This window comes from Pestalotiopsis fici (assembly GCF_000516985.1).
Source record: "Pestalotiopsis fici W106-1 unplaced genomic scaffold PFICI_Scf_1, whole genome shotgun sequence".
Classification (NCBI taxonomy): Eukaryota; Fungi; Ascomycota; class Sordariomycetes; order Amphisphaeriales; family Sporocadaceae; genus Pestalotiopsis; species Pestalotiopsis fici.
The window spans coordinates 6,824,470-6,849,187 of NW_006917091.1; the positions used below are offsets into that span (position 1 = coordinate 6,824,470).

At 49.3% G+C, this 24,718-nt stretch overlaps 9 protein-coding genes across 9 annotated transcripts; 6 read left to right on the top strand and 3 right to left on the bottom strand.

Moving 5' to 3' along the window:
* Window positions 1-461: 461 nt before the first annotated feature.
* Window positions 462-2,383, top strand: PFICI_01995 (uncharacterized protein; the record flags this gene model as incomplete). The annotated part of the gene is made up of 7 exons (XM_007830576.1): window positions 462-867; window positions 913-936; window positions 980-1,134; window positions 1,309-1,511; window positions 1,568-1,627; window positions 1,729-1,791; window positions 1,855-2,383. The coding sequence occupies 7 exons, from the start codon at window positions 462-464 to the stop codon at window positions 2,381-2,383; spliced, it is 1,440 nt and encodes a 479-aa protein (XP_007828767.1).
* Window positions 2,384-3,124: 741 nt separating this feature from the next.
* Window positions 3,125-4,152, bottom strand: PFICI_01996 (uncharacterized protein; the record flags this gene model as incomplete). Its single annotated transcript, XM_007830577.1, has 2 exons — window positions 3,125-3,985; window positions 4,069-4,152. 2 exons carry the CDS (start codon window positions 4,150-4,152, stop codon window positions 3,125-3,127), a joined length of 945 nt encoding a protein of 314 aa, XP_007828768.1.
* A 1,019-nt stretch (window positions 4,153-5,171) lies between these two features.
* On the top strand, window positions 5,172-6,529 carry PFICI_01997 (uncharacterized protein; the record flags this gene model as incomplete). The annotated part of the gene is made up of 6 exons (XM_007830578.1): window positions 5,172-5,520; window positions 5,579-5,660; window positions 5,718-5,884; window positions 5,952-6,033; window positions 6,113-6,300; window positions 6,405-6,529. The coding sequence occupies 6 exons, from the start codon at window positions 5,172-5,174 to the stop codon at window positions 6,527-6,529; spliced, it is 993 nt and encodes a 330-aa protein (XP_007828769.1).
* A 1,847-nt stretch (window positions 6,530-8,376) lies between these two features.
* Window positions 8,377-9,141, top strand: PFICI_01998 (uncharacterized protein; the record flags this gene model as incomplete). Its single annotated transcript, XM_007830579.1, has 3 exons — window positions 8,377-8,637; window positions 8,685-8,725; window positions 8,838-9,141. 3 exons carry the CDS (start codon window positions 8,377-8,379, stop codon window positions 9,139-9,141), a joined length of 606 nt encoding a protein of 201 aa, XP_007828770.1.
* Window positions 9,142-11,712: 2,571 nt separating this feature from the next.
* PFICI_01999 (uncharacterized protein) lies at window positions 11,713-13,356 on the top strand (the record flags this gene model as incomplete). The annotated part of the gene is made up of 1 exon (XM_007830580.1): window positions 11,713-13,356. The coding sequence occupies one exon, from the start codon at window positions 11,713-11,715 to the stop codon at window positions 13,354-13,356; it is 1,644 nt and encodes a 547-aa protein (XP_007828771.1).
* Window positions 13,357-13,404: 48 nt separating this feature from the next.
* On the bottom strand, window positions 13,405-14,745 carry PFICI_02000 (uncharacterized protein; the record flags this gene model as incomplete). Its single annotated transcript, XM_007830581.1, has 1 exon — window positions 13,405-14,745. The coding sequence occupies one exon, from the start codon at window positions 14,743-14,745 to the stop codon at window positions 13,405-13,407; it is 1,341 nt and encodes a 446-aa protein (XP_007828772.1).
* Window positions 14,746-15,260: 515 nt separating this feature from the next.
* Window positions 15,261-16,910, top strand: PFICI_02001 (uncharacterized protein; the record flags this gene model as incomplete). The annotated part of the gene is made up of 3 exons (XM_007830582.1): window positions 15,261-15,367; window positions 15,484-15,992; window positions 16,063-16,910. The coding sequence occupies 3 exons, from the start codon at window positions 15,261-15,263 to the stop codon at window positions 16,908-16,910; spliced, it is 1,464 nt and encodes a 487-aa protein (XP_007828773.1).
* Window positions 16,911-17,082: 172 nt separating this feature from the next.
* On the bottom strand, window positions 17,083-18,571 carry PFICI_02002 (uncharacterized protein; the record flags this gene model as incomplete). Its single annotated transcript, XM_007830583.1, has 3 exons — window positions 17,083-17,720; window positions 17,779-18,271; window positions 18,341-18,571. The coding sequence occupies 3 exons, from the start codon at window positions 18,569-18,571 to the stop codon at window positions 17,083-17,085; spliced, it is 1,362 nt and encodes a 453-aa protein (XP_007828774.1).
* A 1,254-nt stretch (window positions 18,572-19,825) lies between these two features.
* PFICI_02003 (uncharacterized protein) lies at window positions 19,826-24,104 on the top strand (the record flags this gene model as incomplete). Its single annotated transcript, XM_007830584.1, has 3 exons — window positions 19,826-20,173; window positions 20,234-21,375; window positions 21,428-24,104. 3 exons carry the CDS (start codon window positions 19,826-19,828, stop codon window positions 24,102-24,104), a joined length of 4,167 nt encoding a protein of 1,388 aa, XP_007828775.1.
* Between the last annotated feature and the right edge of the window lie 614 nt (window positions 24,105-24,718).

Below are 24,718 nucleotides of genomic sequence, written 5' to 3' on the forward strand. Positions count from 1 at the left end.
CAATATATCGAGTCGCGCTTAGATTCAAGCAAAGTCCCCACCGGTTTGTATCAAGAGGCCAATAGGATTTGTCGGGTGTCGCGATTGATAAAGTTGGCCAAGCTAGTCAGGTACTCAAACAGATGGCAAGGCATTGCTCCGTCTGTGCCGCAATATCAGTCACAAATCATACAACGCCCGAAGACCCTTGCATGCTGACTGCGTTGACTTATAATTGTGCTTCAGGGGTTTTGTCGGTCCGGCTGAGAGTCTCATCAATAGGGTATACCTGCATATTTGTTTATAGACATTTCCGACATTGTCGCATGAGCTCATACGCAAAAGACACAGGAAGTAAAACAAGCATCGAGCGACATGACAGAAAATGCCAATCACGCATCGGTCGTGCTCTGTTTGGGACCTTGTTTCTGTGCCATCAATTCAAGATTGGTAACATCACGGCCTCCACCATCTGCGACATCATGAGACTTGTAACTACAGCAGTGCTGTTATGGCAGCTTCTGGCTCCTGTCACGCAAGCGGTCAAGTTGTGGTCTGCCCCGGCTGCAATACCTACATCAGTACCAGCAACTTGTCGTGCAGTACTGGTGCAGGACATTGCTTGCACCTATGGCAACAACAGTCTTGTCACGGCTGCTCAGGCGGCAAACGGTCTGGCACTCGTTGACAGCGAGGCCACGACGTATTGCACGACGGGCTGCTATCAGTCTTTGAAGACATTTCAAACCAATGTCGATGCCAGGTGCGGCAACACGGAGTACACGCTCTTCCTCAACAGCAATTACACACAATCCGCTGCCGCTCTCGCCGATGGGCTCAGCTGGGCCTACAATCTGACCTGCATTCAAGACGCGCAAGTGATATCTTGTCCTTCTACACTATAATGAAAACCTCTTGTCTGACCGTTATTAGATCTGGCTTCTGTCTTTCAAGCCTGTATGCCGGCAATGAAACAGCATGTTCGGACTGTGCTCTCAAGTACGGAGCTGCGATGCTGAGCTCAGATTATGGGAGAGAAAAGTTGAGCCCAGACACTTTCTCCTCGATGGTTTCATCATGTGGTGCAGACCCGGCAAGCTATACCTACAGCTACACCTCAACAACGGCCGTCTCAACGACCACGGGGACTGCAACGTCAGTAACTACAAAGCAATCTTTCCTGCAGCCTGATTTGTCCCTTTTCCCCATCTCCTACTTGAATTGTGGAGTGTGAGCTGACACACAGAGAGTACTAGCACAACCTCAACGACATCGTCACCAACGTGCACCAGGAAAATTTATACCGTACAGTCCTCTGACACTTGCCAGTCCATCTCCGAGGCCAACGGAGTAGGCACTGATCTAATGATTAACCGCAATTACTTGGATTACAATTGCACAGTTCTTACCGAGGGCATGTCTTTGTGCTTGCAAGACACCTGCACCATCCATACTCTTGGTAGTAATGAGACCTGTGACGGGATACTCAGCGGCCAATCGTTTTCCCTCATCCAGCTGGTCTCCTGGAATCCGTACTTACAACACATGCCTTCTACGCATGCTTCATCATTGCTAACCTTCGACGCAGGACCATTCACTCGAATTGTGACAACTTGGCTGCCATGGAAGGGCGCAGCATCTGCCTCTCGTAAGCTCACCAATTCCATACGTGCCGTGGTATCCCAATATTATAGTTACAACGTGATATTTCTATGACGGCCAAAGACTGACCAACTTTATCACCGGTAGACCACCAGGGGGTGGAACGCTTGATTTCAATTCTTCGACCAGTATCACGCCGACATCAACACTGTGAGTCAATGGTTCAAGGCCCATATTTTTCATGGACCTCCCCTAACAGGCATTCCCAAATAGAAATGCAAGCATTGTAACCAGCTGGGTGTCTGCCACTGGCACGATTCCCACCACCAACTTTACCACATCGTGGTATTCGTCCGAGTTTGACTCGACCGCCACGGCCACCATCACGGCCACCATGGACTTCAACGAGACTTTGGCATCTGAGCTGGCCCAACAGACACAGTACTGCTGGCTGACGGACGAGGACATGGACTACCTCGACGAGGAAGACTACGCCGCGGGCTGTCAGAGCCTCATGGACGAGTATTGCTTCCCGACGGCCGGCGCCCCCGTGCCACCTTCGCCCACCCGCATCCCGGCCGTGTGTACCCCGGACCGCAGCACGTATATCCCATCTACTACCACCACTACCGCGGCTGCCGCTACACCAACTCCTTATCAGCCCAACATGATTGCCAACTGTCAACAGTTCTGGAAGGTCATAAGCGGGGACACATGTCAGGGAATTGCCGATGAATTCTCAATCACTCTGACACAGGTAAGATATCTCGTGTTGCAATTCCAAGAGCGCTATCACTTTTGATAAGCGGGTCCTCGTTTTCAGTCTTCCCAATCGTTGCATTGCTGTTTGTAGTCCGTCTTGCTGACAATTCATGACACAGTTTTATGGATGGAACCCTGATGTGGGGGATAGCTGTCAAACACTGTTCCTCGGTTATTATGTTTGTGTGAGTGCTTGATCACCAATAAAAGAGAAGCTCTTGAGACTGGTTAGAGATTTTGATTTGGGCGCCCATCTTCCAAGCATGGATTTCACAAAGTGTTTTGCTTTCTTGCGGATCATGCGATAGTTTTAACTTCCTTGTAACATTATATATAAAGTTTGCACCGATCAATACCTCAGCCCTCAAAAATGTGCCCTCGGTCACCAAATCCCCTAGAAATACAAATGTATAGTTATATTCCCGTGCAAAGCGAGGAGAAAATTAAGTCATATCTACACAACGGTTCCCAACATGAAGCGTGCTCGATACTGGCAGTCTGGTGCTAAACTGGAACCACCCACTATAATGTAGCCACTGTTGAGGGGCGGTAGCTCCATAAGGGGTTTTAGCGGGGTGTGGTGGCGCCATTAGCGTTAACCTTACCCTATACACTCACTCTTTGGCCACCAAGTGATAAGCACTGTCGCCAGCCACTGTTGTTCACACGCTTCAGCTCACGATGAATAGAGTTCTGGTTTATACTTTTGATTCTAACACAATACCAATATCGGAACTCAGAGCTGCAAAGATATACCAGGGCAGGCATAGAGTGACTAAATTCAATCTAGAGCATACAACACACGTCCAATCTCTCCAGAGATTGTATACTTCTCGCCCAATTCGCTTCCAGGGTCTCGATTGGCGTATGGGTTGCTCCTATGACGATCGTTCCAGAAGTTACTGTCCCGGAACTTTCGAGCATTCCACGCATCTCGCATTTCCCACGTTTCTGTGCACGGTAGTCGTGACTCGCGCACAATATTCCCGCGCGCGTCGAGGAACAAAAGACGCAACTTGTCCGTCTCGAAGGCCTCGAGGTCGGCAACGATGAGAAAGCTCGCCACAACATTCGACTGTAAGTCCTGGCCAGCGCGGCCAGCCTCTACCTCGTCTGGTGTCAAGTGGTCGGCCGAGTTGCGCAGATTCTCGCGCAGCTCTTGGAGTTTGTCTGGTCTGCCCAGATGGCGGTTGGAGTACGGATCGTAATCGTACACAGGGCCCAGAAGCTCTGGCAAAACCTCAAAGACGGTGGACCAATCGCGATTGAATAGGTCCGGGTCGTCGAGGATCGTCCATTCGCGGCAGTCCTCCTCAAAGGCCGGATCATAGTCCTCGTCCGTTTCCCGCCATTCACTGAACTTGGCGTCCGAGTCCTCGTCGTAATGGGTGCGTAACCACACCTCCTCATCGTTGCGGTTCCGCCACAAATGCAGTGCCGCATCGCGCCAACGAAGAGGCCGCCAAGGCGAGAGGACCTCGCGGACCTCGCGCTCTGTTGGGATGCGCGCGACGGTCGTGGCCCGACGCTTGCGACCAGTAGCATCCCATTCTTCAGGGAAAGCGTCGAGCTGGGTAAAGGCCCTGATCAGGTCGCGCCGCTGGTCGCCTGCCGAGGCGGTTGACGAAAAGTCCCAATGACGCTACATCAGAAGGAAAGAAAATACGCGTCAGTGCTTTGGAAGCCTAGAGGTCACAGTACTGGTACCCCAGAGAGGCTGCTTACAATGAGGTATTGCTCCGCAGGAAATGCGCCCCAGGGTGGGGTCACGTCGGCCGCTGGCCCGAGAGCTTGACCTTGATCTGCCATTATTTCTGATGCCTCCTCAGCGTTCGGGTATTGTGAGTAAGGGCGCAACACGGTTGGTGATGATCAGAGACGGGATGTGAGAGGCGGAGGGGGGTTTCCGTGCACGCTGTGGTACAGTGCAGTGTATTCAGTTGTCGGGTAAACGCATATCGAATACTCCTCGTTGGGGTTACATAGCTCGAGGCTGATTTTGTGCCGCCGGGCAAACAACCTGAATTTGGATATTCCTGGCCGTCATGTGCTAAATCCTCCGACCGTTAAACTGGTGTTCTCAAGTTACATGGTGTATATTACCCAGTGGTGTTAGCCTGGAAAGCTCGCAAATTGCGCATCCCTCGGCCGCATGCACTTTATGCAGCCACATTTAGATGTATGAATATTTCATCCAATAGCACACAACTCGTACCACCAATATTGGAGAACATCTTCTGAGGATCCTTCCGGGCATTTCCATGTCCATGGCTATAGCTTTTCCTGGAATTTCCTTAATTGGCCAGTGCTTACAATTAACCTTGCATGTCGCCCTGCTAGGCTCATCCGAATCATCCATGTCTTTATCAAGCGACAACCTCCTTGAACTTGCATTCAATCTAAGCTTATTATTAACTCTCCAAAAACCTAAATATATGGCCTCTAGCCCCCGCGCCCCCTGTTCGAGAAATCAATAGCGTATGCTTCTGTACGGCGCATGGAACGAGAAACTGGTTATCAGCTCACCTGACATCCGATATTGCCTGTAAGCCTCTGCGTTATTGCAATCTTGGGTCCTTCAATATCAGGAAAATGGAGATCAGTCGCCAGGCATGCCACAGTCATATCATGAGATCAAGTCCGGAGAGCTGTTGATATGAATAGGCTCACAGAATTGAGTCCGCAAGAACTCGGTGCATTGATTAGCTATCCCGTTCCCTAATAGCAAAGCGGTCATTTTGCGGTTGCCATAACGCCTTTGATATTTTCATTGTCCCTCTTCACATAGTTGTTACCGCTCCTAGGTACTCTCCAGAAACTTCGCCATGATGTCTAGAGTGCTCTTGGGTCTCCTTCTGGCGTCCACGGCACAGTGTCGTAGCCTTTTTCTTGCCCGGAGGGATTGCACGTTCACCGTCGAGGCCGCAGAGGGTGACACATGTTCCTCCCTCTCTGACTACTGGGGCATCACTGAGGCCCAGTTTGAGAGTTACAACCCGGGCGTTGACTGTTCCTCGACCCTAACTGCCGGTGCTGATTACTGCATCGAATGGGACGACGGCCAACTGCCAACTAGCACCACCACCTCTACCACCTCCTCCAAGACTTCCACTACAACCACTACTACCACGGCACCCTCTGGGCCATCGCCCACCCAGACGGGGATCGCGTCAGACTGTAAGCTTTCTAGGACCTTGGGTCGGATCCCATCAAGTGCTGATCACAATTCACACAGGTGATGCGTACTACAAGGTCGTTTCTGGCGACACATGCTCCGGGATTGTCGATCACTTTGGGAATTTCACCCTTGCCAACTTGTATGCCAAAAGTTCTCCTCGAGCTAACTCCCTCCAAAGCTGACCGTGCCCAAACAGTTATGTCTGGAACCCTGCTGTCGGCTCCGACTGCTCTCTCCTTTTCCTAGGATACTACTACTGCGTGGGAACCACGTCGAGTGGGAGCGTGACCACCACTACAACGGCCACGACTTCCACTACGACCGGGCCACCCCAACCGGAGCAGACAGGCATCATCTCAACATGTAGGCGCCACTTATCATGAACCTCTGCCAGACAAACAGAAAGTGGAAGGCTGACAATAATTCACAGGCACATCCTACTACAAGGTCTCCTCAGGGGACACTTGCTCGGCAATTGTTGACAGCTATGGTACCTTTACCCTGAGCGACTTGTAAGTGCTCGACTCATTGATGGGGTTTTTTTTTTTCCTCCCAAAATCCACTCGCATGCTAATGAGCCGAGCCATACAGTCTCTCATGGAACCCGGCAGTAGGTTCAGACTGCTCTAAGCTTTTCTTGGGTTATTATGTCTGCGTTGGCGTTCCCGGCACACCCACTAGCAAGCCCACGACCACGACCTCGACCACGATCACGACTTCCACGACAACTAGTACTGCCACTGGACCAACACCTACCCAGTCGGGTATATCAGCTAAATGTAAGTGCCTATAGTCCGACTAGATCCTCCCTCTGGCCCTCTCCATTGCTTGTTCCAAGTGAATCGCGAACGCCCCTACTGACAAAGATGTCCAAAACCTTTAGGCAACTCCTACTACCTTGTCCAGACTGGCGACTACTGCCAGAAAATTGTCGATGATTACGGCGACACGTTTACGCTGCAGCAGTTTTACAGCTGGAACCCGGCTGTCGGTGTAAGTCATCTATAATACCATCATGATGAACAGTGTGGCTAATGAAATGGTTTTTCTCGCAGTCGGACTGCTCCAAGCTCTTCATAGGCTACTATGTCTGTGTGGGAGTTTCCTCATAACTGCTATCAAGCGCACATATACCATTAATATCCTGAGCTCCGTATCTAATTAATCAATTGGCATAAGCAATGCGCGCGCAAGTCAACATGGTCCCTTATGGAAAACATTTCTGAAGTAATGTTAAGCTTTTGCCAAGCGATCCTCGAAGCTGGGCAACTGGGGTGGGGGCCTTGGCTCCCGATTTAAGAATGCCAAGTTGTTCGAGTTCAGCCACCATGCAGGTCCATACAAACACCTGTAAGCGCCAAGTCGGTAGCTGAGTTTGGTTATAATTTATTAGTAAATAGACAATACTGTATCTTTTGCATTTTCTTCTCCGTACCCGTCTTTTTGGCGGTTTACCTTGTTTATACAAGGATGGGCAATTGCGTGGTGGTCGGTGCGGTCTTGACTCCGTACTGCACCAACTGGCGTCATATGCTTTGTAATTCAACAGCTACCAAAGAATGGATGTTTCAACATTGCAAGCCCCTTGCTGCATGTCAATCACTAGCCAAATGTATTTGGCGAGCATAAATCCGTATCACCCATAATCTCCTCGTCATTGAGGTCATCCGTCGCCTGGCGTTCTAGTTACAGTCATCTGTTAGGTGTATTGTTGGGTGAATAGCAGGTAACTTGGCTGGCAGAAAGCCTGAGTGCCATCAAAAGTCACATTACTATAGGACTCAAATTTTTATGCTTGCATCAAACGCTATCGTAGCGAAGGACTCATGGGGCCTTCGACAACCGCCAATGTAATGCATGTGTCATTTGGTTTTTTTTTTTTTTTTTTTTTTGACAAAATCCTTCAACTCCGGCCTGTTGATCCGTTCATCTAGAGTCCGTCCTAGACTAGAAGAGCGTGCAACCCCAACCTGATGCAGAACACTGGTGACTCCTTTCTGTGGCTCCATGATGAACTCCGTGTCGATGGCTAAGAATGATTAGTGGTCGGATATGGGAATATCTCGTCGATGGTCATTGTTTCCCGAGAAACAAGCACAACCGCGGCTGGATGAGTGTATAGAGCTTGTTTTGTGGTCATTATTCCGACCTTTCCGTTCACTTGGCCACTTTTTAAGATATATCTCCTGAAAAACATTCTAGGTTGCCAGTCGCACGTGATCATGTTTAATGTTTTGGCTAATGATCCTCGCATTAGCTCGAGGCTTGTATCATCAGGAGCTTGAGGGCACTGTGGACTAAAAGTTGAGTGGGAGGAAGCGGAATGGCTGGCTCGAAAAGTGGAAATGGAAAAGCGTAAGTCGAATTCTTGAGATCGAGTTTCCGCATTCCTCATGCTGTATGTCGACGAATAGTAGGGGAGCCTACCTGCAAGACACATGTATACTATTACTCGAGTGGAGAGTAGAGTAGTAGAAGTACAGACTAATATCTGCCCCTAATGCGTAGTGCGCCACTAAAGCACTAATAGTGTACGCGCCTTAGAACCAGCCTCTTTTGCCAGGCAGCAAGATGCAGATATGATGGTGGCCTCGTTTTCTTTCTTGAAGTAGGATGACAAGCGTTTTAGACTTGGCTCTCCGAGAGAATTGACTCAGTGTCCTCCTAATCTTGTTAATTCACGTCTCTTTGTCCAAGGGACACGCACGCATCCCCGGGAGAGGCTTTTCGCCAGCTCAAGTCTCTACATACCTATTTATCCTCCCTTAGCTCATTGGGCTGGGCGTCCCGTGACTGAACTCCCTGCCTTCCGACCGCACCGTTGGCTGCACAAAAGCCATACACAGGTGTCGACGATGGGCGTTCCGGCTTCCATCAAGATCAACTTACACGACCAGCATGCTGCAGCCGTCATTCAATACAGATTTGTAGCGTCTGGACTTGTCTCTGTTCTCCCACAACTCCCCGACGTGAGTGACCACAATCCGCCAGCAGACCAGGGTGTGTCTATATCAGATTGTGTGCTTCCAACAACTGTTCAACGCCCCGAGAGTGTGAAGCAATTCAAACTTTCGGGACTCAGTCTCTGCTATCTGTGGGAACAAAGCGGATCTGTTGTAAGTCGTTTTACTCCAGTCAATGTCCTCTTCTGACTTTCTTCAAGGCTTTGAAAGAGGGGGAGCCGTATGACTTTACAGTGCATAGGTAAGCAGCCCTCCTACAAGCAGGCCAGTAATCTTTACAAGCACTTCTCGTCCCACTGGCTGGTCGAGCAAGGGATCGCATATTTGATAAATTAACAATATACATGCACTAGCAATAACCGAGATGTCGCTGCCTTTACGCTTCGTCCCGAGTACAGCCCAGCCTTGCACAATGCAGACAAGATACATGCCTCCATGTCCTGGATTGCCTCTACTCGAACTATGACTTGGGAGAATGAGACGCTCAATCTCAGACTGACGACTGACACCACTCATGATCCGTACGTGGCCAACGTCCTCGCCATGCGTATAGACGTCGCTCGTGCTCTGGAGGCCATCTTCCTGAGACTTGAACAGGATAATGATCCGTTCTGCGATAGAGAGGATGTGACTTTAGAAGAGGGTGAAGGTGGGTAGACAGAGCCTCACTCCGATCGTAGTGCTCCTCGCTAAAGTCTAGGTATTAGGCTTGATTCCGGTACCTATCCTGCAAAAGCTCCTTCTTGAATTGGATCAGAGACGAGCTCCAAGCCAAGAGGCCACGGAGGAGAGACAATTCGAAGCAATTGTCTATCAAATAACAGACAGGTTGCAAAATGCCGTAGTGACCGAGTGTATTGTATGCTAGTTAATCCAACTTTTGTAGGTTACTCTCTAGATCACCGCTTGAGTCTTGCAAATCACGTAGTTTCTTGATTATGTTGTATTAGCTTCACTAGATAACCTATGCTATTGAAAGTGACGTAACCAATAGAGTGTGTTTTGTTGTCTGGTGTTGCATGTTAGGTACGGCACAACCAAGCGTGCATTTACAAGACACTTTACCGCTCTTCTCCAAAGAAAGTATATATCATGTGGCCGGGATCGATAATGAGATAACAAAGTGGTCGCTTGCGAAAGTGAATGCGTTACTCTGTCAACCAGTCTCACCTATCTGTCAGATGGTGGATGATGATGGATCCCAAACACCAGGGTGTGCTTGATTGAGCACACTGATCAACTCCATGGTGTTCAGGCAGATGGACCGGGCTCACTTCCCTGATGGGTGAGCATGCGACGATTTGGGGTGGGTGGCTATGAAGTTTTCGTCGATCGAGGAAGAAGGGGCATATTCAGGGCACCGATAAACTAAGTCACTATGTCAGTTATATTAGCGTCGCCAAACGAGCGGGCAACGGAGTCGGCAAGGGCCGTTTCTCGGGCACAGGAGCACATGATTTCCGTTTCAGAATGAGCCAATCCTGTGAAACCATTAGCGACAAATACAAGTCAGAATAACAGAGCATTGGGCGATTCGGAAGAAAGTGGGCAATGACAAAACGAACAAGGTAAACACGGTGAGATCGGGGCAACTTGACTTCAGCAGGCTTGAACAATTCCCGGGACTCTAAAAAACTCAGTCTACAAACGGTACCCTAGTCGTCTCGTAACTCTATTTCATGTGATGTGTAGTGCAGCGAGATGCTCAGAAGATCGTGCCTGTTTGCCTAGTATAGCGGCAGGTTTTCGCTCACCTCCGATAAGCTCCCATTTGTTAGGTATGGTTGAGAGGCAGTTATTACACTCAGCGGCGCTAGTCGTGCTGCTGGACATGAGAGCGAAACTGGATTGGGTATAGCTGTCCATTACTATTTCAAGGCAGGCGGACCGCAACCGACACCAGCTTTTTGTCCACCGGCGATGAGCGAAACCCAGGTGGATCTCAAGTATGCTTCACTCTTTGGCGCCACTGCGCATGCCTGACCCGCCACTACCAAGAGACTCAAAGACCCTGAGATAATGCCCTGGTGTAATTTGTTCCGTAGTGCAGACACACACCTCACGCCATCCTTTGGGGTTGGGTTAGGACTATCATGTCCGAAGGCATGTCGCAGCACGATTCCCATAGCAGGATCTGAACCGCAAGTTACTCGGTGCCCTGCCTGTGGATGGTGAAGAGGTCATGGAGCAAGCGATGTCCATTATTCCACGCGGCCGTGTTCTTGTAGAAACGGCGAGTGGATCAACATTCTTGCAGAGAATGATATGTGTCTGCATATAGACATACCGGCTCAAGAGTAATTGCCGAAAAAGTACAAGTCACGTTGAGCGAGGCTTCCATTGTCGTCAAAGCTGCCTACGGGAGACTACCCAACCTCTACAACCTGTGTCGCTATGTAATGTTATAATGACTAAGTTAGTACTGCGCTCCACTCTGGTGGGCAGCCGTGCGAGAGATCAGGTATCTGATGATTGAGTGCAAAATGGTCTCTACATCCACAACTGGTTGTGAACAGAGTCAAAATAAGGAGGAATAATGCATAGAAGAAAAGTGTTTGGTTAATTCCCTAGTACAAAGATTAGAATCTGCTTGCGTCCAATGCATGTTCCCGACGTTCCCGCGACAGGCGCCGGCAGGTGCCCGCTAAACATTCAGCGCTCAGCGCCCACCAAATACCGCCTACGTTAGGTACTACTTACCCTGACTGTAAGGTAATGTAGCTTCGCGAATCCCTAAAATTCACCCATACAGATTTGGTACATCATACATACCCTGGCGACATCCAGCATTCATGCACGACTTTGTCCGATCATCGGATTGAATCAAGAAGAGGATCAGGATCACTCCGATTTAATGGACAATTCCACCGAGTCCACGCCGTTGAGGACTAATCGTGGACGCCGAACTCAAGTCCGCCGCGCAAATGTCACAGCGTGCGCCAGGTGTCGATCGCGCAAGCAACGATGCGACCAGAATTTGCCCGCGTGCACCAGCTGCCAACGAGCTGGAGTGACTTGCATGAGTAGCGATTTCGACGGCAATGAAGTCCCTCGGAGGTCGGTTAGAATCATCACTATGGCCACCTCCTGCTAGCTTTCTGCCAGGGGATGGATGCCTTTATCCATGCTGACTGACGACGAGTATGTAGCTACATCAAGAATCTTGAAGATCGAGTGGCGTACCTTGAATTGCAGCTCATGCGTCATGGTGTTTCTGATGTAGACGAGATGTCCAACCCTGCGACTTCTTCAAATACCGACACGGGTTGGACCGCGCCGTTGCAGTCGCATCACTCTGGCAGTGCCCCGGTGGATGATGATGATCTGGTAGGCCAGATAGCTGTGGCCGCAATACCATCCGACCCCTTCAGCCAAACCTCTGCACGCTCCATTGGAACCGGTCACTCGCTTCTACGCTCTCTTCTCATAGGACCACTCTCAGAGCTGCCATCGTCTGAGCAGCGGTCGGCCAGGCATCATTCATTCGTTATGGATTTGCCCTATGAGGCTCGCGCGGATTGGCCTCCGAAGCAGACTGTCGGCCGGCTGGTTGATGTATATTTTGAGCACTGCGACATGTTTTCGCCCATCCTCCAATCCAAAGACGACTTTTTGGCCACGATCGAGCCTTTATGCGACGGAACCTTACCAATGAACCATGACATGGCTCATGCCAAATTCCAAGCATTTGCAATTTTCGCCACCGCCATCTTCCTACTCAACAGGATCGATAGCTCCGTGCCCGTGTCGAGGTCTGAAGCCTTTTTTGCAAATTGCGTGCAGCTCTTGTCAGAGAATCCTGGCCTGCTTTGCACAGGAGATCTGGATCATTTGACAAACCTTCTGCTTATTATTCAATACTGTTTTTTCGCTGCACACCTGACTGCTGCTTGGCACTTTATTGGTCTGGCTACACGTCTCGCGATTGAGCTGGACCTACACATTTCTCATGTGAGGACCGCGCACTTTGAACGCGTCGAACTCGACAGACGAAGGTGGTTATTTTGGTGTACTTATTCTTTCGAACGAACCCTGTGCTTCGTCGTCGGTCGTCCTGTTTCTATTTCCGACCAATCAATTCAAGCACCACTCCCAACCGAGGTCGAGGGTGACTCAAAGCGCTGTCTCGCCATACATCTCCTCAAAGGTCGCCAGATACAATCCGACATCTACAATGCCATCAGTCAGAAAGGATCGTTCTCGGGCATCCATGCTGACGGTAAGTCTCAATGGCGGCGAGCCATGCATGGACGGCTCGATGAGTGGGGGAGTGTCCTGCCTTCTTATTGGGACACGAGCCAGCTGGCACCTGCCGAGTTGTTCAATGCTGCCCGCCTCAATGCTCTTGTTTTACTTTATTATCCATCTTTTCACTTTCCAGATCTTTCAGAGCAGGAGCTCGGAGATCTTGGTCGATTCGCCATGGAAAGTGTTCACTCATACCCCCAAGTCTTTCGTGGAGGAAAGCTCAGGTTCTACTGGCGCGCCGTGCACAATCTATTCCGGAGCGGAGTAGCAGTCATCTACTGCATATATGTCTCTAGGATGAGGCCTTGTCTGGTTCTGAATGCCGATGAACTGAACGCTTCTATCAACTCATGCTCCTCGGTTCTATGGGGCATGGTTGAAAGATATCCTTCTGGGAAACCTTACAGGGACATTTTCGAAAAGCTTGCAGATCAGATATCCAATCCGAGGCATAACCTGAGCAGTTTGACCGAAAACGCAGCTACTGGAGAACTTACCGGGACAGAGGGTTTTCTGGATCGGATGTATGCAGATCTACAAATGGATATACCATTTGCGCTTACAGACGTGTTGGTAAACGGTTTCGTCACGGGAATTGAATCTGTCAGTGGTGGTGCAACTTAGGAAGCTTATATTTATCTGCCATTATAACACTTTTGTCTTCTACATGATCTAGAACTCCTTGAGAGGATCTGGTGGGGCAGGGTCATTCTTCAGACTCCTCAGAAAGTCGGTCTTGAGCTTTGTCATGGGTTGCTTCACCCAAGTGTTGTACGGAAGTATATTTGTTTCTTCCTTGGGGTCCCTTACTATATTAAAAAGATAAGGAGACTCGAGTCTACCAGAAGACTGATTGACCTTGGGCTCCCAGACAAGGTGAAGCTTCCAGTCCTTCCACTTGATAGCCCGGAGCTCCTCTCGAATGTAGAATAAGAAGCCGGTCCGCTTTGACTCCTGCTCCGACGGATTTTGAAAGAACTCGGACTGGTCGATACCATCAATGGGTCTATCGCTCGGAAGACTTGATTTTGTGATGGACAAGATTGTAGTGAAGAGGTCGGTTACGTGCACCATACCGTTGGACGTGACGTTGGCAGGAACCTTGCCAGGCCAGCGAATGATAAAGGGCACACGTAAGCTGCCCTCCATAGCTGTGTGGTACGTGCCTGACCAAGGGCCAGCGGTTCCCCGATACGGTTCTCGAAATTCAGGTCCATTGTCCGAGGCAAAGATGAAGACATTGTTATCAGCGATGCCAAGTGCCTCGACATGGTCGAGCAATTGACCGACCCGGTAGTCCATCTCGGCCATGGAATCTGCAAAGTCACCTTGACGGGTAGTGCCTCTGAAATCCTCGTGTGGGAGTGTAGGAAAATGCAGATGAACGAGAGGGTGGTAAAGGAAAAAAGGCTTGGCATCCTGGACCTGTCGGGAGAGCCAATCCTTTGACTTTTCCACCAGTGTCTCGTCGATGAGCCTCCGCTGCTTTAGGTCGTAAACGCAGACATTTTCAGACTCGCCACCAGCTACGCCTTTCATAATGTATGGAAGCTCTGCCACTTCTGGATCGTAGCCGAGCGCCGACGTGAACTGTGTTTCGTCGGTAGTTCTCGGAATGCCGTACCATTCGTCGAAGCCACGATCCGAAGGGTAGCGCCCGGGGATATCACCCAAGTGCCATTTTCCATGGTGGGCAGTCGCGTAGTCGTTGTCCTTGAGACACTCGGCTAGTGTCTTTTCCCATCTCGTCAGACCCTGCGGGAAGCCGGCCGGGACTGACTGGCGGCACCCGGTTCTGATGGGGTGGCGGCCGGTCATGAGAGCCGACCGGGTCGGGACGCAGTCACTCTCAACGTTGAAATTATGGAGCAGGAGACCTTCTGTGGCCAACTTGTCGATTCTCGGGGTAGCAGCTCCGCGGAGAGCGCCACCACCATAGCATCCTAGTTCACCCCAGCCGAGATTATCGGCCAGAGCAAGCACAATGTTGGGGCGTGAAGGATCTTTGGACATGGTGGACAATGACTTTGCGGTGCGACTGAGAAAGAGGTGGCATAAATTTCCTGACTGGACCGCTGAAACATATAAATAGGAAATGTTTGCTGGGCACAATGAACCAATAAATAAACTAAAAATAAATAAATAATGGTGGTGTCATTATCTAGCGATCAACTTGGTCATGCTTGGGACGGCACCGGAGCTCTTACGGAACAAGTAGCGCCGCAAACCCTTCGCCAGCACTCCCGGCTGCGCTCATCGCCGACGCTCACCTCCGAAGCCCCCACTTCCCCACGAGTGTACGCCAGCAAGGAGCCTGTGTTCTTGTGTTCATCACAAAACAAGGGTTGACAATTACATGACCTGGAACGTAGATAGAAGACTTGGCCTTGCTTATTTATTGACTGATGCCGTGCTTCTTGGACCATGTCGGTTTGGGAAAAGCATGAAATACCTTCTTTTGATTTCGTTTCGGGGGATCAAAAGAGGAAAAAGAAGCAACCGAGATATCATTCATCCATCGCACGAACATGGAGACTATTCATTCTGAAAAGAATGAGAGGCTTGTCGACGAAGTAGACAATGAAGCAGGAGAAATCATAGGGATCCATCAGGACACGAAAGTGATCCGAAGAAAGTGAGTGCTCCACACTACTTTTCTACATTTAACCTTCGGCTTCTTCTAGATCGTAGAAGGAAAGCAACAGCCCTAGGACCATGATGTGAGCTTTGCTTACCTTGTGAACATTACAGACTAGACTTTTATCTCCTGCCCTTACTGATAAGCGGCTTCTTCGTTCTCCAGCTCGACCGGAGCAACATCAGCAACGCCCTTACCGATACCATCACCGAGGACCTGGGAATCACAACCGACGATGTCAACCTTGGAAACCAACTCATGTCCGCTGGGATCGCCATAGCCGAGATTCCGTCCAACATCATTCTACAGCGATTCGGAGCCTCCAAGTGGCTAACATTCCAGATGCTCGTGTGGGGCACCGTCGCCATTTGCCAGGCCTGGGTTACAAACATCCACTCGTTCTACGCAACCCGCTTCTTGCTTGGCTTGTTCGAGGGCGGCTACATTCCTGGAGCTATGTATATGCTCGCCCTATTCTACACAAAGAGCGAGCTCGCTGTGAAGACATCCGTCTTCTACTTTGGCAACTACGTGGCTGCAGCCGTGGGGCCTCTCGTCGCTGCAGGCATCCTCCAGATGGCTGGTCTTGGCGGCTTGTCTGGATGGCAGTGGCTTTTCATAAGTAAGTATGGCCACTTCAAATTGTGTTGTATAACTCAGGACGTCCATGGAGCTAAGACATTTAAACACAGTCGAAGGCGGTATTACACTCCTCATATTCCTAGTGTTTGTGTTATTTCTTCCCCGAAGTCCTGCCCATACGCGGCCAATTCATGGCCTGTGGGACTTCTTTAGCGAGGATGAGCGCAAGCTTTTGCGTGCGAGAATCGTGGCGGACGACGAATACAACGAGGCGGACAAGGTTTCCATGTCTTTCAGAGACGTGAAGGATTCCATTGTCGACTATCGCCTGTGGCTCCACATGCTGCTCAATATTGTCACCCTGACACCCAAAGGTGGTTTGCAGCTCTACGGGCCACTCGTTATAAAGACTCTTGGTTTCTCCAAGGTGAATGCGAATCTCCTTAGCGCGGTCAGCAGTGTTTTGGTCCTCATATTCTCGTATTGCATTTCCATCGTCTCCGACCGCACACGATGGCGCGGCCCATTTTGCATCCTGGCGTTTGCGTGGTCCATTATATTCGCAGGCTCCGTGTTGGGAGTGAGCAAGGACGCCAGCGCGAGCAAATGGACTCTCTACGCCGTCTTCACCCTCTTGAGCGGGGGCAATGCCGTCTCACAGAGTCTGAACGATGCTTGGGTCAGCATCAATGCGAGGTCACCCAGCCGGCGAAGCCTGGGGCTTGCCATGGTGGTCATGGGTAGCAATTTTGGAGGCATCATTGGCCCGCAGCTGTTCCGATCGTCTGATGCTCCGAAATACCCCCATGCGTTCTTGGCGATTCTCGTGCTGTACGCGGCTGCGATACCCATCACCTTGCTGATGATGTGGGTTTACTCCAGAGACAACAAAGAGGCACAAACACCGGGTACAACTCATGATGGAACACTGGAGACAAGGAGGAGATACGACTTGTAAGAAGAATTCACAAGTGAAGTGCTATTGAAGATCGTTGCTGTATACTGGCGATTATACTGATAAAATACTGGAGCAATATCGGGGGGACCTTTACGGTACCCGAGTTTTTAGCTAGTAGCCGAATGTCAATAAGTACATAGGGCACCCATGAGCTACTCAATAATCGACAAATTTACTGCTTTGACCGTACCATTTTCTTTCTTTCCATATCAGCCACAATCTCCCCAAATATGGAGTCCATTTGCTCTCGTATTTGATCCTCGTCAACTCCCAAGACCTTCCTGTCCTGTACGATGATCTTTCCATCCACTATGACGGTCTCGACTGCGGTGCCATTGCAGCCAAAAACAAGATGGCTCTCAAGTTGCTTTCTGCGCGCGTCAAGTGGTGCTTTCAAGAGCGGCGTGAACATCATATCTTTCTTCAAATCCAGAATCGCCAGGTCGGCCTTGCGTCCCGGCTCGATTGTGCCGGCATCAATGCCCAAAGCAACTGCGCCATTGCGAGTCGCCATTCGCAGCATCTGGGAAGGGCGTCCCAATGCTGGGTCTTCGTGCAATCCGCGCTGCACATAGCTCGTAATCTTCATTTCTTCAAACATGTCGAAGCTATTGTGGCACTCGCATGCATCGACGCCCATGCCGCAATTGACGCCCGCAGCTGCCAGATCCTGAAGCCGTGCGATGCCATTGCCGAGCTTGGCATTACTGCCAGAATTGATGCTCACATGTGTCCCAGTTCGGGCTAGAAGCTCAATCTCTTCGTCGGAGAGGTGCACACAATGAGCAGCGACCGTATCAGGCCCGAGTACTACGCAAGGAATTGTATGTCAGCAATAGATCCTCCAAGGTGACTTGACTTGACTCACAGCCCGCCTCGTACGCCGCTTCCACCGGCCGTTTGCCACCAAGCTTCTTTGCACAGTCGGCAATCTCCGATCGCGACTCGCATAGATGCAGATGCAGTCCCGTCTTCAATTCGCGTTTCGCCTGCGCCACCTGCTTCAAAAGATCCATGTCCGCTAGAGGGAGCCACTCAATACCCATCCAGACCTTGACTCTTCCGTCGGCGGCGCCATGCACTTGCTGAAACGCGGCAACGTTGTCCTCGACGGTATCGAGCCGGTGCTCGGGCAGTGCGACATCGTTTGACAATACCGCACGGAGGCCAACTTGCTCGGCCGCGGCGGCCAAGGACGGCAAATGTCTATACATGTCATTGACGGCCGTTGTGCCCGTCTTGACGGCTTGAATGTACGAGTACAGCGCCGCTACCTTGGCTGTCTCGGGCGTCACCGCGCGAACAGCCGGATACCAGACTTCGTCCAGATACTCCCAGAGCGGTAAATCATCGTTGAAGCCCTGGGTAGTGGGCACGTATTATTAGCATTTGTTCGGCGGCGGGTTTCGGGACGTTGGTGGGCCACCAACCTTGGCGATACTTGTATGGAAGTGTAAATCTACCATACCAGGCATGACTAATCTATCTCGGCCATCGATAATCAAAGTATCTCCATCCTTCTCGTCGAGGTCAATGTCATCTGACCACTGACCGACTTTCCAGATCCGGTCATTTTTGATCTCCACAAAGCCGGGATAGAAAAACGAGTCTTGCGAGTCCAGAGTTAGCACAGTCGTGTTCTTGATGATTACTCGTCCCATAGTGACAGAGCTATGCAATAACTTTCAGACTTGATCTTGGGTATGAAAATGAGAGAAAACTTCAAGTGATGCGCTCTGCCCAAGAGCGGACGAGCGATGGTTCTTGAATATCATTATCGCCGCTTCTCGGCCTTAGCGTCAGCGAATAAAGATTTCCGTATCGTCGTCGGAGGCGGCCGCTATGGGGCCGCCATGGTGGTTCTCATCGTAAACGCAATCGGCTTCCGCCTCCAATTTAGAGGATCGGTATGGTTGCTGATAATTGATAAAGTGGTTGAATTCTCTCTGCTGACGATGCGGCACCAGATAGTCTCCATATAGTTCGCGTGGGATTATTGCACAGATTGATTGTGTTTTGTTTTCAATTCCAAAACTAGAGTTGGTGGGTTCATTTTGCTTGCAGTGGACCTTCGAAGCACTTGTCAACTTTTGGTGTTTGTGGCCCTGCTATAGTTGACTAACCTACCTAGTAGGTACATTTATGTTCTAAGACTCCCCGCTAAATCACAGCGTAGTGCGTGCGAGCTTCCAAGGTAGAGGGAGAACCCGCAACCCCATAGCATTCGCATCACTTTTTCACGTTTCAAGTCTTAAAAAAAAAAGAATATGAGATAATGTATACGATAAATAAAGAGATAATTGAAAGAAGAGAAAAGTGAACGAAAAGAGTTGTTACGACGGATACCAAAAGAAATATAATATATAATACCCGCGCCGGGACATCTGCTCCCAAGGTCTACAAATGCACCACTTCCGCAATAGTCTTCTCGGATATCCCGCCTCATATTTTACACAATTCCTGTCTCTGGGATATTCAAGTTTAATAATACTTTTTTAGTAAAGACTATTGACAAACTTGATCGTGATGCAGATATGCCATCGTTTGTGCTCCGAGGTAGCTAATGCTTGGCTTCGCGAGAATAACAGCTGAAGTGTACCTTCCAAGGCGTACCTAGGTAGACGGCTATTGCAGTTTCGAAGCAAAAGCTCTTGAACCCAGACGGATACGCAGACCCCGGTCGTCTTTAACCAATTCATGCCAACCTCTTTCGGACTGCATATGCACCTGGTCAGCGAGGCATTCTCTAAGGCATACTCAAGTCCCATGACGCGGGGCTTTCCCCCAATAGTAGGTGGTGTGGTTCAGCAGATATTTGATCTCACAATGGCATCTTTGACGGGCCCTTGCGCAAACATGGACGATCAACCTCACATTTTTTTCTGTTTAAAGGAAGAAATGCATTATACACGCCAATGAGTCAAGCACTGTTGAGGGCAGGGCCTTTGAAGGCCGACATCCGGCTCGCACAGGCGCTGTCGGAGTTCGAGGCAACCCTCTCTTCCGACGACAAGGCGAGGCTGAGATCATCCAAATCTCAGTCACAGAGCAAATCGCCCACTGTAGACGATGTTATGCGCTTCACGGCCGAGGTGGATGCTCAGGCAAAACGACGTCTGGGATCAGGCAGGTGCTTCGGACCCAGGCTCACCAATATGCTTCAAGCTATGCAGCAGTTTGCTGCTTTGGGCGATATTCTGGTAGGCGGCTCCCAGAATCTGATAGCCTGTGGTGTCTGGTCCGTTGTACGAATGACCATACTGGTGAGAGAAGACCTGGAGCTGCACTGGAAGATTCATCATGGCTAATGAGTCGCTATCTAGGCTGTAACGTTGTCAGCATCAGGAATGGAAAGACTCTCTCTGCTTTTCATGTCGGCTGGACGGTCGGCACCGCGCTACCAAGGCCTCGCTCTGTTGTATGCTAGATCTCGACACATTCGAGATTATCTGGCTGAGTACATGACCATCGTTGTGCAGGTGTGTCATTACTTTCATGATTTCAGCCACAAATCGACCATCGGCCAGATTACATCATCACTGAGCGACTCCAAGATCCGCAACGCTGAGGAAGAGCTGAAACGTTGGGCCCACCTCATCAAGGACGAGGCCAGTTTCCTCCAAGCTCAGACTACTGAGCGTGAGGCGGCTGAGAATAGCAACATCCGTAAATGGCTCAGTCTCTCAATAGGTTCGAGCTCCCTCCAACGAAAAATTGACAAACGCCTTCAATGGCTGAATGCTTTTTCTACCTTTGACTATGAAACGCCATGGAAGCAGGCTCGGAAGCGTGGTTCATCGTCGTTTTTCGTTGGCATTGCTGAGTACAAGCAATGGAAAGAGAAGCAGGGCCCACCGAGCCTCCTCTTGTCGGGCAAGATGGGTTGCGGTAAAAGCGTGATCATGGCAAATATGATAGACGACTTGAGCCTTTCTTGTCCCGAAGACACGACAATTTACTTCTTTTGCAGGCATGACATTCCAGAAAGTCTCAAAGCAAAGACTGTTTTTGGGTCTTTCGCGGCACAGATTTCTCAGCGACACCTTCAAACAGATATCATGGACTCAGTGTTCAGTGATTCGGCTCCTTTCATGAGCTTCGACAAAATACTCGAGCTACTACCCACCATGATCAAGCGAATGAAAGCAGTTCGCTTAATTCTGGACGGCGTGGACGAGTGCCCCCAAGAAGAGTTTGACTTGATCTGCACTGGCTTGCGACGATTACGTGCAGAATGCAGTATACTCTCATGCATTTCATATAGAGATCAAGCAGACGGTCTGCAAGCGAAAGTCTGGATCGAAGGGCAGGCCGTGATTGTTTCTGTTCCAAATGACAATCCAGACATTCGCGAGTTCGTAGAAGCAGAACTTGAGCGGCTGAGAGAGTTTGGTGACCTGTCTATCGGTGATCCGAGTTTGCTGATGACCATTCGGGAGGCGCTGCTGCACGGCGCAAATGGAATGTAAGTGCTTTCTTGTTTGAATGTGATTGCATTATCTCTAATTCGTATAAAGGTTTCTCTGGGTAGCGCTTCAACTAAACACTATTTGCGCTCAAAAAACAGATAATTTGATACGGCAAGCTTTAGAAGACTTGCCTAAAACCTTGAGCGAGACATTTCGGCGCATTCTCCAGAATTCAAAACAGGAGGGCCACTGCTACCAAACGAACATTCTGAAGATTCTCGTTGGAGCAAACAGACCGCTTACAGTTGCGGAGTTCCGAGAAGCCCTTAGTGTGACACCAGGAAACATATCTTGGGACCCCGGCAATATGATCAACAACATATATGCAACATTGGCTTGTTGTGGCAGTCTTGTTATCATCGACGAGGAAGAGGGAACTGTTCGTCTGCTTCATCAAAGTGTGACTCAATTTCTGCACAACAAAACACTTGAATCGGGACAATGGTCCTTCTCGGCACAAAGCGCTATTGCTCATATGGGTGATGTAACAATCACTTACCTCAACTACGGAGTCTTTGACAAGCGTGTGTCAACAGGAGTCGTACCACAAATGTACGCGGGAAGGGTACCAGAAAAAATCGTGTCTCACGTAATAAAACCATTCAGCACCGTCGGAAGAAAGCTGGCCAAAGCAGCAATGAAATCGCGCCGATTGTCAGATCGAGATATAGGCGTAACACTGTCCATGGCCAGCAATACACGGCAAGACTCAAAGCACATGTCGGAAAAATTTGAATTTCTCGTATATGCATTGGAGAATTGGTTGCCGCACACGACTCATATGAGCGACACTTCTTTGATGACCCCCCTTTTCAGACGGCTGCTAGATGATCCAAGCTTCAGCGATCTACCCTGGAACAAAGACGACAGGCTCCAAAACACTGATACGGTTGGCTGGGGGTCTGCAACGGTCCTCCATATTCCACGACGGCTGCGGTGGGCTATACTGCACTCACACTGTTTTCTCTTCTCGATGGAATTACGTGGCAGCTCTGGGGTGAAAGCTCTTCTATCCGTTGTGCCATACCTCAACGCAATCTTGAAAATCGAGAAGGGACTCAGGCTAAGTTCTCAGTTATCTGATAAACTTCTCCGTATTACGACAGCGTTCAGGGCTTCTGAACCAACCGACTGGTTGATTCAAATGCATGGCTATTCTATCAGGACATATCTAGGACTTCTAAGAAATCGCGAATACAGCACACTAATGTGGGCTACGATGCGAGCTTCTATTTATGATTCGTATTATGCGACGCAACCGCTGCTCGAGGAGGCTGTCAAGCATAATGATGTCCCAACAGTAATGTCTCTTCTGAAGAAAGGCGCAAGTCTCGATATCTACAAAGTTGAGCCGCCCTTGCAATTGGCTATGCGATCGTGCTTTTACAAGCCAGAGAACATATTCATGGTGTCTTGCATGCTTCGGAAGGCCGGAGTCACGAATGTTGCTCAAATAGCATTTCCTGATATTTTCTGGTTCCTCTACATAGTTTCCGTGCACGCCAGTCACCTTAATGAGAACTCTCTCGGCCAGAGACTCAAATTTGATGAAAACGAGGAATCAAGAGGTGTCAGTATGGCTATCATCGAACGCGCTTGCGAAAGAGGCGATTTCTGTTTGTTTCGACTCATTAAAGCTGGTTTATGCGAACTCAATGAAGACAAGTACGTCGAATTGATCAACAAGGCTTTGCTCACAAGGTCATCGGAACGAATAAATATTGTCAAATCCATCATATACGTCGAGCTATATTCCGGGCCCTTCAAATCTCCCAAGCTACAACCACTCATGAATAAAGCCAGAAATGCAACCAAATTTGCCTTGGCACGCTTGGCGCAGCTCAGAGATTGGGGTTCAATTTCCTATTTTGAATCTTACTACGGATTGTCATTGGAGCAATCGGTGGATATTAGCCCAGGCCCCTTCTACGGTTGTGTTGATACACGAGACTTGGATGGTTTGCGTAAGATCTGCAAATTTGCCAGCAATTTGCATTCTTACCAGTCACTGTTGGCCTATGCAACTGCTTCGAAGTGGGAATCTCTGGAAGAAGTCTCAGACTTGTTTGAAATCATCACTTATCTGCAAGTGGATTTTCAACACAAACACGAATTCGGAGCAGAGACCAGAATGAGTTTCGATGTCTGGTCAAGCTGGGCGCGAGATTTTGCCAATGTCAATGTTCCTACCGAGTGTTCGGAGAGGTGGGAGCGGACTGGCGATCTGATACTGATATTTTGCGTTCGTGTTCTACACTTTTTGTCCAGGGATGACTTCTTGTTGGATCATAATCTCCCAGGAGGTGAATTTCGAGCCTCTCGAGATTATGATTTGCAACGTACAGTCGGCCTCATGCTTGGATATATCAACACGACCTTACAAAACTTGTCCTACTCAGGTCAAACCAAGGCTACATGGTGTGAGACAGTCGAGACAGTGTTGAGAAGCTTTGACGCCATTCTCAGAAATCCTTCATACATGGATAGAACGAGATGGAATATCTTGGATATTGCAGAGACCCTACTGGGAAATCGTTTTATCCATGAATGGCATCCCGCCTCGGAAATTCACGCCAACATTCGCTCTGTCTATGATGGTGAAAAGAACAAGTGGTGTCGAGATCTCTATCAACTCATGAAATCTTTGTTATCCAGGCGTGGCATTCTTACGAATGTACGATTGCACAATGCAGAAGTGCAAGTTCCTCACTCAGCAGAAGACTAGGTGAAGATAGGTCTATCGCATGCAACGGGCATAATCACGCTGACGGTACACGAGGATCAGTGAATGTCCGGAAGAGATCACGTGGTACCATGTTTGAAGGACTGTACAGGTGCAGCGAAAAATGAGCATAGAGATTTCGGCGAATCATGTTCAAGTATCCAATTATTACAAAGTTAAGCTGGCCTTATTTGACTTCAACAGTAGAGAAAGTAATGCATGACACAATCGCGGATTGGCAAAGCCCCTAGATCTTGTTTATCTCAGCTTTTCACATCTGCATCGTTGGCTCAGACGCATTAGAATGCACATGTAGTCAAGCATTGTTTGCACAGTCTAATTCTATCCAAAATCAATAAGTGAACCACGATTTTCCGATGCAACCGATTTAATTACTAGGCAATTATTGCTTTCTCTCTTCTCTCTTTTCATATCTTATTATACGTTTTTAAGGATGAGAAATCTAAAAAGAAATTTGAAGTTTTTCCCAATAAGCCTTTCAAAATGGAGAAACGACTGATTTCCAAATCCGAGCTCTTGGGGTGCCTAATAGAAAGATCGGAGCCATCGCATCAAAATCTGAATTACCATATTACAAACAACATATAGACTTAAGC